The sequence below is a fragment of the Neolamprologus multifasciatus genome, chromosome 7 (assembly GCF_963576455.1).
Source record: "Neolamprologus multifasciatus chromosome 7, fNeoMul1.2, whole genome shotgun sequence".
Taxonomy (NCBI): Eukaryota; Metazoa; Chordata; class Actinopteri; order Cichliformes; family Cichlidae; genus Neolamprologus; species Neolamprologus multifasciatus.
This window is the reverse complement of record NC_140445.1, coordinates 12,452,773-12,465,771: the sequence shown is the minus strand read 5'-3', so window position 1 is coordinate 12,465,771 and position 12,999 is coordinate 12,452,773. Positions and strand designations below refer to the sequence as shown.

The window sequence follows — 12,999 nt, the reverse complement described above, 5'->3', positions numbered from 1 at the left end:
ACATAGGGTAGTTAGGTATAAGGTCAAACAAGTCAAGTGAAGTCAACACATGCAAGAGGAAGTTTTACCTTAAATGGCTTTGCTTCATTTTCTTGGCAATCTGCTTTCATAAGATAACAGCATACTATAATTGGGAAATGATTCAGATTTTTACAGTTTTCCTGTAGCTAGAGCCAGGAAACATAGGTGATGCATATAGTAGCTGTTAAGTCACACTGTATTTAGTTTCCTTCAGATCCCAACCCCCTGACTTTATAGTTTATACAGTGCTCCATAAATTAAATTTTTCAAATTTTAATATTTTTATTAGCATGGGAATTTACAGGTTTCTTGTTTGTTTTTATGCTAGGGTGTTTAATAAATTTGTTAAACACTGAAACTTTTGCTTGTGTAGAAAATATTTAATGTAGTTAACTTAGGGCTGCTCGATTATGGCAAAAATGATCATCACGATTATTTTCACTGAAATTGAGATCTCGATTATTTGACGATATTTATTTAACCCTTTAAGACCTACTATAGAACCAAGTCCGCCAGAGCTTATATTATTTTTTTTACATGTTGTAGTGCCATTTGTGGGAGCATTTCCAGTTGCTATACATCAATACAACTGTTATAGCCCATATTTTACTAATATGTATGCGTTAAATCCATAGTAACTACATTAATTGCAAAAAAGTGCAATAAACTACAAAAAAATTTAAAATCGTTTTTGTTTTTTACATATATTTCTACTTGGAGAAATTTAAGAGGTTTATCCCTCAAAACTTTAAATACAAAAAAGTTGCAAAAAATAGTTTACAACAACAGGAAATTTATTTTGAGTGTCTTCATAGTTTTATTTTGGAGATACAGCAATTTTTATATACTGCAGGAAAAACAAAAAAACAATCCTATGATGCAAATTTGCAAAGAAAACAGCATGCGCATCAAAATAAACTATTTCCAGCAGTGCAATTCGAGTTCTAAGCATCCCAGAAACTATTCAGAAAAGCATAAAGTCAAACATGACTTATAAAAACACCAGTATGGGCTTTTAAGGCCTACAAGTAAAAAACTACATTTTCCGCGAAAATGACGTCACTTCTGGTTTCGGGCAGGAAATGGCAGACATGCGATAGTTCGCGCTGACATCTGTTTCAATGTGGGAAGTGTTAGAAACAGCTGATCGGATCGGCAAAGCGTGTTTCTGGAATATTATGTTTTTGTTCCTGCAAGCGCTTTTTATGCAATCTTTGCAAAGCTTTATGTGGAAGGAAACCGTGACCTAGATCAAGCTGATGGCATAAGATGTAAGTACAACTCCTCTGGTTTCATATGCAAAAAAAATTATTGCGCTAGCTTACATGGTTCAGGTTCTACAGGGATTTAAAAATAGTTACACAAAAAGGAGCATGCTGCTCTGACCGGCTTTAAAGGGTTAACAATAACAATGTATTGAATAATGACTTTAAAAAATAATATAAAATAGTGTTCAAATACTGATAACAGTGCAAATGTTTGCAATATAAGAAATAAATGAAAAATGTAAACATCTATGTTTAGTGAACTTTGCAGTGTTGCTCTGTGGTGCAGCTACGACACTGTAGCAAAGTTTACACACTGTGTCTACTTGATCCACGTCTGACTCCGCGAACCCATAATGTTTCCACACCACTGAAGTTTTTTTTTTTTTTTTTACCTCTCTTTTCAACCAACGGCAGTCACTCTCCTCTCCAAATAACTTCTGCTTAGCTTTCCGAGCTTCCCTCTGGTCCTCTTAATTGTTGTGACGTGTGTTCGAAATGCAGAGAGGTGCGCTCGATTTATCACACGGAGCAGCGCGAGAGTAAAGCATAAGGGAGGTCCTAATAATCGGCTCAGTCATTTTTAATGATCGTTGAAAGCCCAGATCGTAATCGTGATTAAAATTAGATTCATTGAGCAGCCCTAAGTTAACTCATTAATTAAATAAAGTGGTAGTCTATTTTCAAGTGGCTAATTGAGCTCTGTACCTCCAGGCATCAAGCAGTGCTGGAAATCTTGGAGTCCTTATTCCAGTCATTGCAGTGGTAAGTGATTTGTGTATTTTCATCATATAATCTTTGATAATTCAGAGTCAGTGTAAACCTAGCACTTTTAAAAGGTCTGTTATCCTCTTCTTCTGTTTTTAGCTGACAAAGAGGCTACCACCAATCAAGGAGGCAAAGCCACGCCTGCAGAAGCTCTTTAGAGACTTCTGGCTCTACTCCGTAGTCATGGGATTTGCTGTGGAGGGTTCAGGTAGGAGTTGTTTATTTCTGTTTTCTGTTGTGTTGTGTACAAAAATATCAGAAATATCAAAATTTAGTTTGTCTTATCACAGTAAAGCAAACTGAAATTTTTGTAGCTCTATTTCTGTTTTACATCCTTTGTCCCGTAAAATGTCAGTTTTACTATTTTGTCTCCCATTTATTTTAGTAGTCTCATCATATCAGTCTGTTTTAAATTAGGAAATGCAGTGGGAATTTGTGGGAAAATTTTCAAGCAAACATTTTTTTATTCCTGGAATCACCATTATCTTTAATTTATTATAAAAGCCTTAATGAATTCATATATCTGTAGCTTCTTTTTAGGATTAAATGTAGTACTGTGCAAAAGTCTTAATCCACCCCTTATTCTTTATATATTTAATTTCATTTTTATTTATCCATTCATCCATTTTCTTCCGTTTATCCTTGTCAGGGCCAGGGACATTCACATTCATACCAATGGGAAATTTAGAATTACCAATTAACCTAACCCCACTAACTGCATGTCTTTGGACTGTGGGAGGAAGCCGAAGTACCCGGAGAGAACTCACACAAATACAGGGAACATGCACACTCCACACAGAAAGGCCCCGGCCAGGATAGGTGGAATCAAACAGGACCTTCTTGCTGTGAAGCAACAGTGCTAGTGGTGCGGTGATTGTCCCATCTCAAGGCACTTTATATTGTAAAGGAAAGAGCCTGCAATAATGGAGAGAAAGCCGGAACAATCGGACAACCCTCTATGAGCAAGCACTTGGTAACAGTGGGATGGAAAACTCCCTTTTAACAGGAAGAAACCTCCAGCAGAACCAGGCTCAGGGATTGGCAGCCATCTGCTGTGAACAGTTGGGGATGAGGGGAAAGAAATAGGACAAAGGACACACTAGATTTAATCATTAGTTACTATTGAACTCTGGCTGTCTTCCACAAAGTGGTTTATATACACATAGACAATGAAAAGCTGTGAGTGAAGAAGAAACACTTGTTGCATAATGGGAACCCGCTAGCAGCCTAGGCATTTTGTAGCATAACTAAGGGAATGTTCAGACTCACCTGATCCAGCCCTAACTATAAGCTTAAAACGTTCCCTTTTTTTTTTTTAAAGCATATACAGTACTTAAAACTAGAGAAGATTTCTGTCTGCCATATCTAAACTGTAAGCTGGTTCCATAGAGAGCTGAGGTCTCTGCCTCTTATTTTACTTTTAAATACCCTAGGATACCCTAGTGCTCTATTGCAGTGAAAAGGTAGTATATCAAGGCCTGTATATGAGGAGGAGGATTTTTAATTTGATTCTGGATTAACAAGGAGCCAGCAAAGATAACAAATGGGATAAATAGGCTCTCTCTTTCTTGTCCCTTTCACTACTCTCGCTGCAGCAGTCTGGATCCATTAAATGCTTTTCAGGGAGCCTTTAAAACAAACTGATAATAATGAATTACAATTGTCCATCCTAGAAATAGTAAATACATAAACTAGTAAATCACCATCACTCTGTGACAGGATGTTTTGAATTTTAGAGATACAATGCAAATGCCAGGAAGCAGTCCAAAATATTTATTATTTATTTATTAAGAATTATCCTAATCAAAAATTACGTGAAGATTCCTCACAGTGTTACTGGAGGCCAAGTTAATATTATCCGAAGTAAGTATCTGGAGAGACACCATTTTTCAAAGGTTTTTAGGGCCAAGTACAGCAACCTTTTTTGTTTCATCTGAATTTCAGGTTTATGTCTTTAAGACATTTCTGCAGTTAAACTAATTTTGTGTGTGTCATTTTTGCTTTGGATAGATGGAATTTATTAGATGGATAAAGCCAGAAAAGGGTGGAGTGCCCACTCCGGGTCAGGGACAAGACCCTGCCCCAAGTGGAGGAGTTTAAGTATCTCGGGGTCTTGTTCACGAGTGATGGGAGAAGGGAGCGGGAGATCGACAGACGGATTGGTGCAGCGGCTGCTGTACCGGTCTGTTGTGGTGAAGAGAGAGCTGAGTGTAAAAGCGAAGCTCTCAATTTACCGGTCGATCTACGCCCCTACCCTCACCTATGGTCATGAGCTGTGGGTAGTGACCGAAAGAACGAGATCGCGAATACAAGCGGTGGAAATGGGCTTCCTCCGAAGGGTGGCTGGCCTCTCCCTTAGAGATGGGGTGAGACGTTTGGCCATTCGGGAGGGGCTCAGAGTAGAGCTGGTGCTCCTCCACATCGAAAGGAGCCATTTGAGGTGGTTCGGGCATTTGACAAGGATTTCCCCAGGGCACCTCCTGGGTGAGGTTTTCCGGGCATGTCCCACCGGGAGGAGGCCCCGGGGCAGACCCAGGACACACCGGAGAGATTATATCTCTCGGCTGGCCTGGGAACGCCTTGGTGTTCCCCCGGATAAGCTGGAGGAGGTGGCTGGGGAGAGGGAGGTCTGGGCTTCTCTGCTTGGGCTGCTGCCCCCGTGACCCAGCCCCGGATAAGTGGAAGAAAATGGATGGATGGATAAAGCTGAGTTTCATCTGCATAGTAATGAAAATATATGCTATGCCTTCTGAAAATACAGCTTTAGGGAAGAATATATAACGTATATAGAACGGGTCCCAGCATAGCACCCTGGGGAACTCCACAATGAAGAAGACACCCTATTTACATGAACAAATTTAACCGTGCTAGCTAGATATGATTCAAACCACATTTTGTTTCCAAGGAGTCAAAGTTTTTATATTTCTAATTTTTTTTCTTTTTTCTAACAGACATTGGGTGGTATATTTGTTAGTGAGTTAGTAAGGAAGCTATGAAAAATACAGTAATATGTGGATGAGATTAACCATTTGGACATTTACTCACATGACACCATTCATTTTAAAGATGTAAATCCTAAATTTGCTGCTGTTGAAATGTTTAGGTTTGTGGCCAGAGGAGTGGTATGAAGGGGTTTGTGAGATAGCAACCAAATCACCATTGCTCACGTTTCCCAGTGGAGAACCTTTACGCTCAGAGCTGCAGTACAACTCTGCCCTGAAGAATGATACTGTCACTCCGGTATGAGAATGCCCACATGCAGACAAACACCCAGATATTTTGTAGTTTACCTGCTGGCACTAGTTTTTGATTGATTGTTGAATTCCAGGCAGAGCTGAATGATCTACGCAGTACCATCATCAACCTGCTGGATCCTCCTCCAGAGGTGGCTGCTCTCATCAACAAGCTGGACTTTGCCATGTCCACATATTTGCTGTCTGTTTACAGATTGGAGTATATGAGGTAAGCCAGCGTGAGATTTATTTATTTTTTATATAACTCTTCTCCAGTTTGTACTAGACAAATAAGACTCACTACCTTGACTAGTATATATATCTAACCTTTATTCTGGTTTGTTTTTCTCACATCTGTTAGGATGCTGCATTCTCTGGACTTGGACCGCTTTCAGGTTATGTTTCGATACTTTGAGGACAGAGCAATACAGAAGGATAAATCTGGTAAGAACAACTAAAAAAAAAAAAATCATTGAAAAATACCAATTTACTGGTAATCATTTATTCTGCACATTCAAATGTTTTCAGGTATGATGCAGTGTGTGATTGCTGTTAGCGACAAGGTTTTTGAGGTCTTCCTGCAAATGATGGCTGAAAAAGTAAGTAAGATGATAGAAGTCAAAGTATATCTTAAGTGGATTTATATCTTTACTTTATTATTCAATGTGTTCTTTGGTTAAATACATATTATTTGTCATGACCTGACTCAAGAGAATGTGTCAAAAAAGGGCAATCATACATAGCATTAGGTTGCTGTTAAATGATTTATTTAAATAAAAAAGCAAATACTGGTTTTCAGTATATATGCAGTGTCTGATTGCAGGGAAAATGTATGAGTGAGTTTGTGCATGCAAAAACAAAAGAGAGTGCTCTACCAGTCAGCAAACAAGGGGATAGGATATGAGTAGAGAAGAGTCAGCCCACAGGACTGATTTTCCTCAGCACCATCTGCTCAGGTGTGCTGCGTCCTAAACTGGGTCAGCGCCACCCACCAATTACCTGGAATAGATAGACACAGGAAGCCAACACCAGCCATGCAGCCGTCACACTCTCCCCCATAAGACAGGGTTCTTACCCTTAACCAAAACAGAAGATAAACTGAACAGATTTAACAATTTGGGTGTTTTAGGTGTGCTATTCATAACCCCATACATACACTAAAGGTCCATCACGAGACTCAGTTGTAAATCAAATGTTTTGTAACAGTTAGATAACATTAAGCAAAGCTGAAGTCATAAGCATCAGATCCAAAAACTACTGCAGGAGCACTGGAAGATTATCATATAACATTTAAAAACATGTTGGTTGTGGAACAAAAGTAGACAGGACCCAGTTAAATCAATATTAGTCACTCATCTCAAATAGAACACACAGTTAATAGAAAAACACTACAGTTAATAGAAAAACACTGCAGTTAATAGACAAGCACCCAACCAGATTGTGTATAGACTGCAGTCAAACTGATTCAGTTTTTCTTTTCAATATTCCTGACTTTGCTCTACAGGGAGAAACAAATCAAAAATAAATGACCTACTGTACACATAAACTACACTTAGAAAGGTTCCCAATTGTAGTCTTAAAGAAATCCTGATATACTAATTTTATTTTTAGATTTTATTTTTGGACTCCAATAGAGTTGCTTTACATGATTTACAGAAGCAATTCGGTGAAAGTGAATTTCCAGCTCTCAAATGTGAGGATTTACTGCTTTTCTCAGTTTTATGTCATGTATATCACTGTAAACTATTTTAATGACAATCTTAAAAATATTCTACAATAAAATTACATAATGTCACACTTTTAGCCAAAAACCAAAGCCCACGAGGAGGAGCTTGAACGCCACGCTCAGTTCCTCCTGGTGAACTTCAACCACATCCACAAAAGGATCCGTAGAGTGGCTGACAAATACTTGTCTGGCTTGGCTGAAACGTGAGCATGACTTGATGCACATGTTAATTTACTTAAAATATCACCCAGAGTCACATTAACTGTACAAAAGCAGGTTCTTAATTGACTGTATTTTCTCTCTACTCAGTTTCCCCCACTTGTTGTGGAGTGGCCGTGTGCTGAAGACTATGTTGGACATTCTGCAGACTCTTTCCCTCTCACTCAGTGCAGTATGTGATGATCATTAAGACTGTTATACTGCATTTGTATACCATGACTTATGCTGTATAATTTGGATCTATTGCAGGACATTCATAAAGACCAGCCTTATTATGACATCCCAGATACACCATACAGAATCACTGTCCCAGACACGTATGAAGCCAGAGAGGTAATGTTGCTTTACTTATGATTTTTGTGTTTTTCAGTTCTTTCCCCTATATATGTATTAATTCAATTCAATTTTATTTATATAGCGCCAAATCACAACAACAGTCGCCTCAAGGCGCTTTATATTGTACAGTAGATCCTACAATAATAGATACAGAAAACCCCAACAATCATATGACCCCCTATGAGCAAGCACTATTAGATAATAGATTTTTGTAATGCATTGTCTATGTAGTAGATTTTTTTCCTCATATATAAAATACCTATTGTCTCTTTGGTTCTAGAGCATAGTGAAGGATTTTGCAGCACGCTGTGGAGAAATTCTTAAAGAGGCTATGAAGTGGGCTCCATCTGTGACCAAATCCCACCTACAGGTAACATTTATTTTTAAACATTCTAATCTGTAACATGCAAAACTCCACATGTTGCCTTAAACATACTTTAAACCACTGTGCTTTACCTGGTCTTTTCAGGAGTATCTAAACAAACATCAGAACTGGGTATCAGGCCTCTCCCAGCACACAGGCCTAGCCATGGCCACAGAAAGCATCCTGCACTTTGCTGGTTACAACAGGCAGAGCACCACACTCGGGGTGGGTCATACACTCATCATTTTTACAAATTCAAGTGTTGGGGTTGCTACTAAAAAAAAGTTACATGTTTTGTTATTTTAGTAGTAATGTCTCTACTTGTTTTGGAGGAAGGTTCAGAGGAGGTTGGAGACTGTTACCATCATGGGCTCATCCGGTCAGAATGAGAATGAACAGTCAGTAATCACTTGCAGGGTTTTTCGTTTTATTGAATGAATTGAAGGAAAGACACACGGACTGCTATCTCTGAAAGGAAATAAAGTGTGATTTAAGTAACTTAGTAACTCAAAATAATACATAAACTCAGGAAACTCAAACAGAAACTCACCTCAGCTGCCACCCCATGTGGGAGTGAAGAAAGAGTGAGCTGTAGGTGAGTGCAGTCCTTATATAACGAGTGACAGGTGAGTGCAATTAAGGGAAAGCACCACACCCAATCAAAGGTGAGGAAAAGAAACAAGGTGCATCTGGTGAAGTGAGTGTTCTGAAAGGTGAGCCTTTACAACACTACTACTACACTACTCTACACTACTTGTTACATTACCTTTGAGTTACTCCATAACATCACCTGAAATAAATAACTATCAGTCAGCCATGTAAACCTGAGATAACAGTCCCACACACCAGTACATAATCCTATCATAAGGAGGGCATACATACAGTGCTCCAAAAAAAATTTTCCCCCAGCCTGATTTTCTTTGTGCATCATTTTCATACTAACATGTTACAGATAAAACAAATTTTAGTTTTGGATAGAAATACAGAACATAGTTTTTATGAACTCATGAAGTCATTATTTAAAAACTCAATTGTTTTTATTTATTCTGGTTATCTTTTAATATTAAAATGTATTTACAATGATTTTTCTGCAGAAACATGTACAGATAGAAATGAAGGCTGCAATACTGCAAGTTTGACTCCTTATATCAGCTTTTGTTATCTGTTGCAGATAACACAACAAGGTTCTGAATAGCTTTGTTTTCTTAGATATATTAATATATTAATTATCAGAGTACATTATTAGTGATTTTGGGACAGTTTTGCCATTTAAGTTTTCCTTATGGACTGATCTTAGTGCAGAAATGTGATTTAAAAACCTTCATCAAATAAACCTTCTTCTGTCATTGTAAAGGTAACATTGCTGTGTGTAATAACTCTGTTGCTTTTGTTTGTCTTTAACTGAACAACTATGCATGTGAATCGTTAAATCTGTTTTATTACATTAAGATGTCAGTAGTGCATAAAATATGACCTAAAATATAAAGTGCTCTGGTTTACACAATAGGGTTAGCAAATCTGCAACAAGTTATTCAGTACGGTATTCACACTTGACAGATAAACTTTTGTTCTGGTAACTGTCATGTCACGTTGAGCACAAATGAGTTATGACTGTTTTTTATTAGTAACAGTTTATGCTTATAGTAACAGTTTGGTTTATTAGGCACTTCTTTGTCACTTTCTCCTTTAGTCCACTCAACTAACTGAGAGGCCAGCCTGTGTGAAAAAGGACTACTCAAACTTCATGGCCTCCCTCAATCTCAGGAACAGATACGCTGGAGAGGTAAAGTCACAATAAATATTACAACCCATGTTCACTAAAAGACTGGGGGATGGAGAAAAAAAAGAAAGAGAAGTTGGGGAGAAAGTTAACAGAGGGAGAGGGAGAGAAACCTGAACCTCAGTGATGCTCCCCAAGGCCCTGCATGTGTGTTGGTGTGATGAAGTGGGAGGAGAGAAGCCATTAGGGATGGGGAGGAAAGGATCGGGGTGGCCAAAGTACTCCCTCCCTGAAGCCAGAGAGGAGGTACTTTGGGGTACCAACTGCTAACTCCCATAGGCACCCCTGTTCCCCGAAATCTACCAAGGACAGGGAGGTTTAGGCCCATCAGATCCCATCCATGGCAGCAGCACCACCAAGCTCCATGCAGCCCATGGTGGCCCACCTGACTCCACAGCAAAGGAAAAACTACACCTACTCCAACATTCAGCAAAGTCCCAAACTACATAAGACAGTAGTCACCCAGATTGAGTCCATCCTCCACCTGTGGTAGATTTCCCCCCCAAGTGCGAAGGGGTGATATTGTCATGAAAAGGGTGGCCTGAGAAATGATCAGCTAATGCTAACAGCCTCAGTTATGAGTGCACAACACAGGAACATATACTTAGAGTAACTACAACAAAGTAACGTGCCAGTAAAATACTGGAGTTTAATTCATTGGGTAAGTTGTTAGTATAATTAACATCACAAGCAATACTACTAGACAGATCTGGAGGCTGTTTTTTGGCATTTATGTGTTGGCTTAATTTTTGATCCTGGAGGTTCCAAAATCTAGTTGAGTAGTCGGTGGCCATTGTTGATCACACTGTGGATAATGGCTACTTCTAATGGACCAGTACCTGATCTAATGGTCCAGAAATCTCTGTAATGTAATCAAAGGAGGAAAAGTTGGACTGCGTTAGCTATTGCGTTAGTGATCATGGCCACATTATTTTGGTTGAAAGAAACCCAGATCCTTCTGAAATTTTGTTTGGTGAATGCTGAAATCTTGAAGGGCTTATAACGGTGCCAGAGTGAAACCAGAATACGATGCAGGCAGATTTTGGAAACATAACATCTGTTCATTAGATATATTTTTCATACTCATAAATGTTCTCTTTCATTTGTAGGTATCAGGTATGATCCACTTTGCCCAGGCAGTCCGGGGACAGTCTGATTTGGGCCGACTGATGATTAAACAGTTGGGAGAAGCATTAGACTCTGCACAGCCTGAGGCTTTCACTGAGGCCATGTTCAAACTGACTGCCTTGCTCATTAGCACCAAAGGTTATTTTCCTTTATGATTTACTTTGGTATTTTGCAGGCACAAGTGATGATGTTGGTATCAAATTCATGTCTCTCTCTTTTTTTTGGGGGGGGGGTGGCATTTTCTCTCCTGAATTGCCTGTAGATTGTGATCCTCAGCTCCTGCACCACCTGTGCTGGTCTCCACTCAAGATGTTTACAGAACATGGTATGGAAACAGCAATTGCTTGTTGGGAGTGGCTGCTGGCGGCACGTATAGGAGTGGAAGTACCGGTACATATACTCAAACAAACAAAAACCTCTCTCTCTTGTCGGTATACTTAAATTGCATACATAGTGTCAATATCCTGTATGCCTGCTTAGTTCATGCGAGAGATGGCAGGAGCATGGCAGATGACTGTGGAGCTGAAGATGGGCTTGTTCTCGGATGCTCAGGTGGAGGCTGATCCTCTCGCTGCCTCAGAGGAAAGCCAGCCCATCCCCTGCCCTCCAAATGTCACCCCTCACCATGTCTGGATAGAGGTTGGATAACTGCCAATCTGCTTGAGTTATTTATGTGTTATCTTGTTAGTCAATTCTTTTTAAATTCTCGCCTTGTTCTGTGTCTCCCTGTTCAACTAGTTTCTGGTCCAGAGATTTGAGATCGCAAAATACTCCAGTGCAGATCAAGTGGAAATCTTTGGCAGTTTGATGCAGCGCTCTCTGTCTCTAGATGTTGGTGGGGCTAAGAGTAGCCTCAACCGCCATGTAGCTGCCATTGGACCTCGCTTCAGGTATATACCAGTCACAGTGTTTACATAGTATTTATGGTGTGCTTATACAAAATCTCTTTGCACTATGAAAACCATCTTTCTCTGTGCTCTAGGCTGCTCACTCTTGGTCTGGCTTTGCTCCACTCTGACGTCGTCACCAATGCAACTGTAAGAAATGTGCTCCGGGAGAAGATCTACTCTACTGCCTTTGATTATTTCAGGTAGTCAGACTCAGATGCTTGCTCTTCTTCAATCAAATCTAGGCTTACAACAAGTTAACATTTTTCAGTGCTAGCTGATTAGCATGCTAACTTTAGCATGTCTGTCTTCAATCTTTCACCCAACCTCCTAGCTTTTGTTTATTTGTATTCTGTTATTGTTTGTAATTACATTTACATTGAAAAATTTTAAACCATCCTATATATTATTACTTTGTAAAGTAAAAACTTATAAATAAACTATAAACTAGTGACAATTCATCCAACAACTGGCAAGGCAGTTAATCAATCACAAAAAAATGTAAAACTTAAAAAAGTGCTGCATGAAAAGGGGAAAAAATTGAACCATTTTGGAATGAAAGTCAGGTCTCTGTCATTCTCGCTGTCTTTAACTTGTTGAGCTCTTTTAATCAGGACCAAAGAAGTAAGTTAACCAGCATTCCAACCTTTAGAGCCAAGATAGCCTTAGGGTTAGCCCTAACCCTAACTCAGGATTTAGGTAGTATTAGCCCTAATCTAACCCTAGTGAGACATTTAATGTTTTTGTCTTTCTAGTGTGGCTCCAAAGTTCCCCACCCAGGGTGACAAGCGTCTCCGTGAGGACATCAGCATCATAATCCGTTTCTACGCCAGCATCCTGTCTGACAAGAAGTACCTGGCAGCATCTCATTTGGTCCCACCTGGTGAGCTTGGTACTACCCCAGCCCCGAGCACGCTCTCTGCTGGGATATTTGGATCGCTTATCGTGTCCAGCACTTCTCCAATATCTATCTTAAGTAAGCCTAAAGCAGTGGAGCTTCGACTGCATTGCAGCAGGAGCATGCTTTTACGTGGGTCAAATTTGAGATTGCTTTTCCTCACAGTCCTCCTGATATATGCATCTTTGATATTGATTTAATTTACTTTTCTTTTCTCTTTTCCCTAAACGTTCTTATTTTGGTTCCTCTCATATGCTCAGTTTTTCTACTTTTTCTTTACTCATTTCCTCTACTTTGTGATCCATAAAATTTAAGTCAGTTTTTGTCTTAAATATTTAGAAGCTGTGAGGAAAAGCACAAATTTGTCAGCTGCG

At 39.3% G+C, this 12,999-nt stretch overlaps 1 protein-coding gene across 2 annotated transcripts in view; it reads left to right on the top strand.

Annotated features, from left to right (window-relative positions):
* pi4kaa (phosphatidylinositol 4-kinase, catalytic, alpha a) overlaps positions 1-12,999 on the top strand; it is a 58,314-nt gene that overhangs the window by 32,767 nt on the left and 12,548 nt on the right. The window contains exons 19-36 of one of the 2 annotated variants that reach the window (XM_085167553.1): positions 2,001-2,051; positions 2,154-2,262; positions 5,158-5,294; positions 5,383-5,516; positions 5,649-5,731; positions 5,816-5,886; positions 7,092-7,216; positions 7,323-7,404; positions 7,482-7,565; positions 7,849-7,938; positions 8,038-8,157; positions 9,623-9,715; positions 10,822-10,978; positions 11,103-11,230; positions 11,321-11,479; positions 11,579-11,730; positions 11,823-11,930; positions 12,483-12,703. In XM_085167553.1, the coding sequence (XP_085023679.1) occupies positions 2,001-2,051; positions 2,154-2,262; positions 5,158-5,294; positions 5,383-5,516; positions 5,649-5,731; positions 5,816-5,886; positions 7,092-7,216; positions 7,323-7,404; positions 7,482-7,565; positions 7,849-7,938; positions 8,038-8,157; positions 9,623-9,715; positions 10,822-10,978; positions 11,103-11,230; positions 11,321-11,479; positions 11,579-11,730; positions 11,823-11,930; positions 12,483-12,703 (2,104 nt within the window). The remainder of the gene's footprint in view (positions 1-2,000; positions 2,052-2,153; positions 2,263-5,157; positions 5,295-5,382; positions 5,517-5,648; positions 5,732-5,815; positions 5,887-7,091; positions 7,217-7,322; positions 7,405-7,481; positions 7,566-7,848; positions 7,939-8,037; positions 8,158-9,622; positions 9,716-10,821; positions 10,979-11,102; positions 11,231-11,320; positions 11,480-11,578; positions 11,731-11,822; positions 11,931-12,482; positions 12,704-12,999) is intronic. The other variant, XM_085167555.1, reaches the window with a different exon arrangement.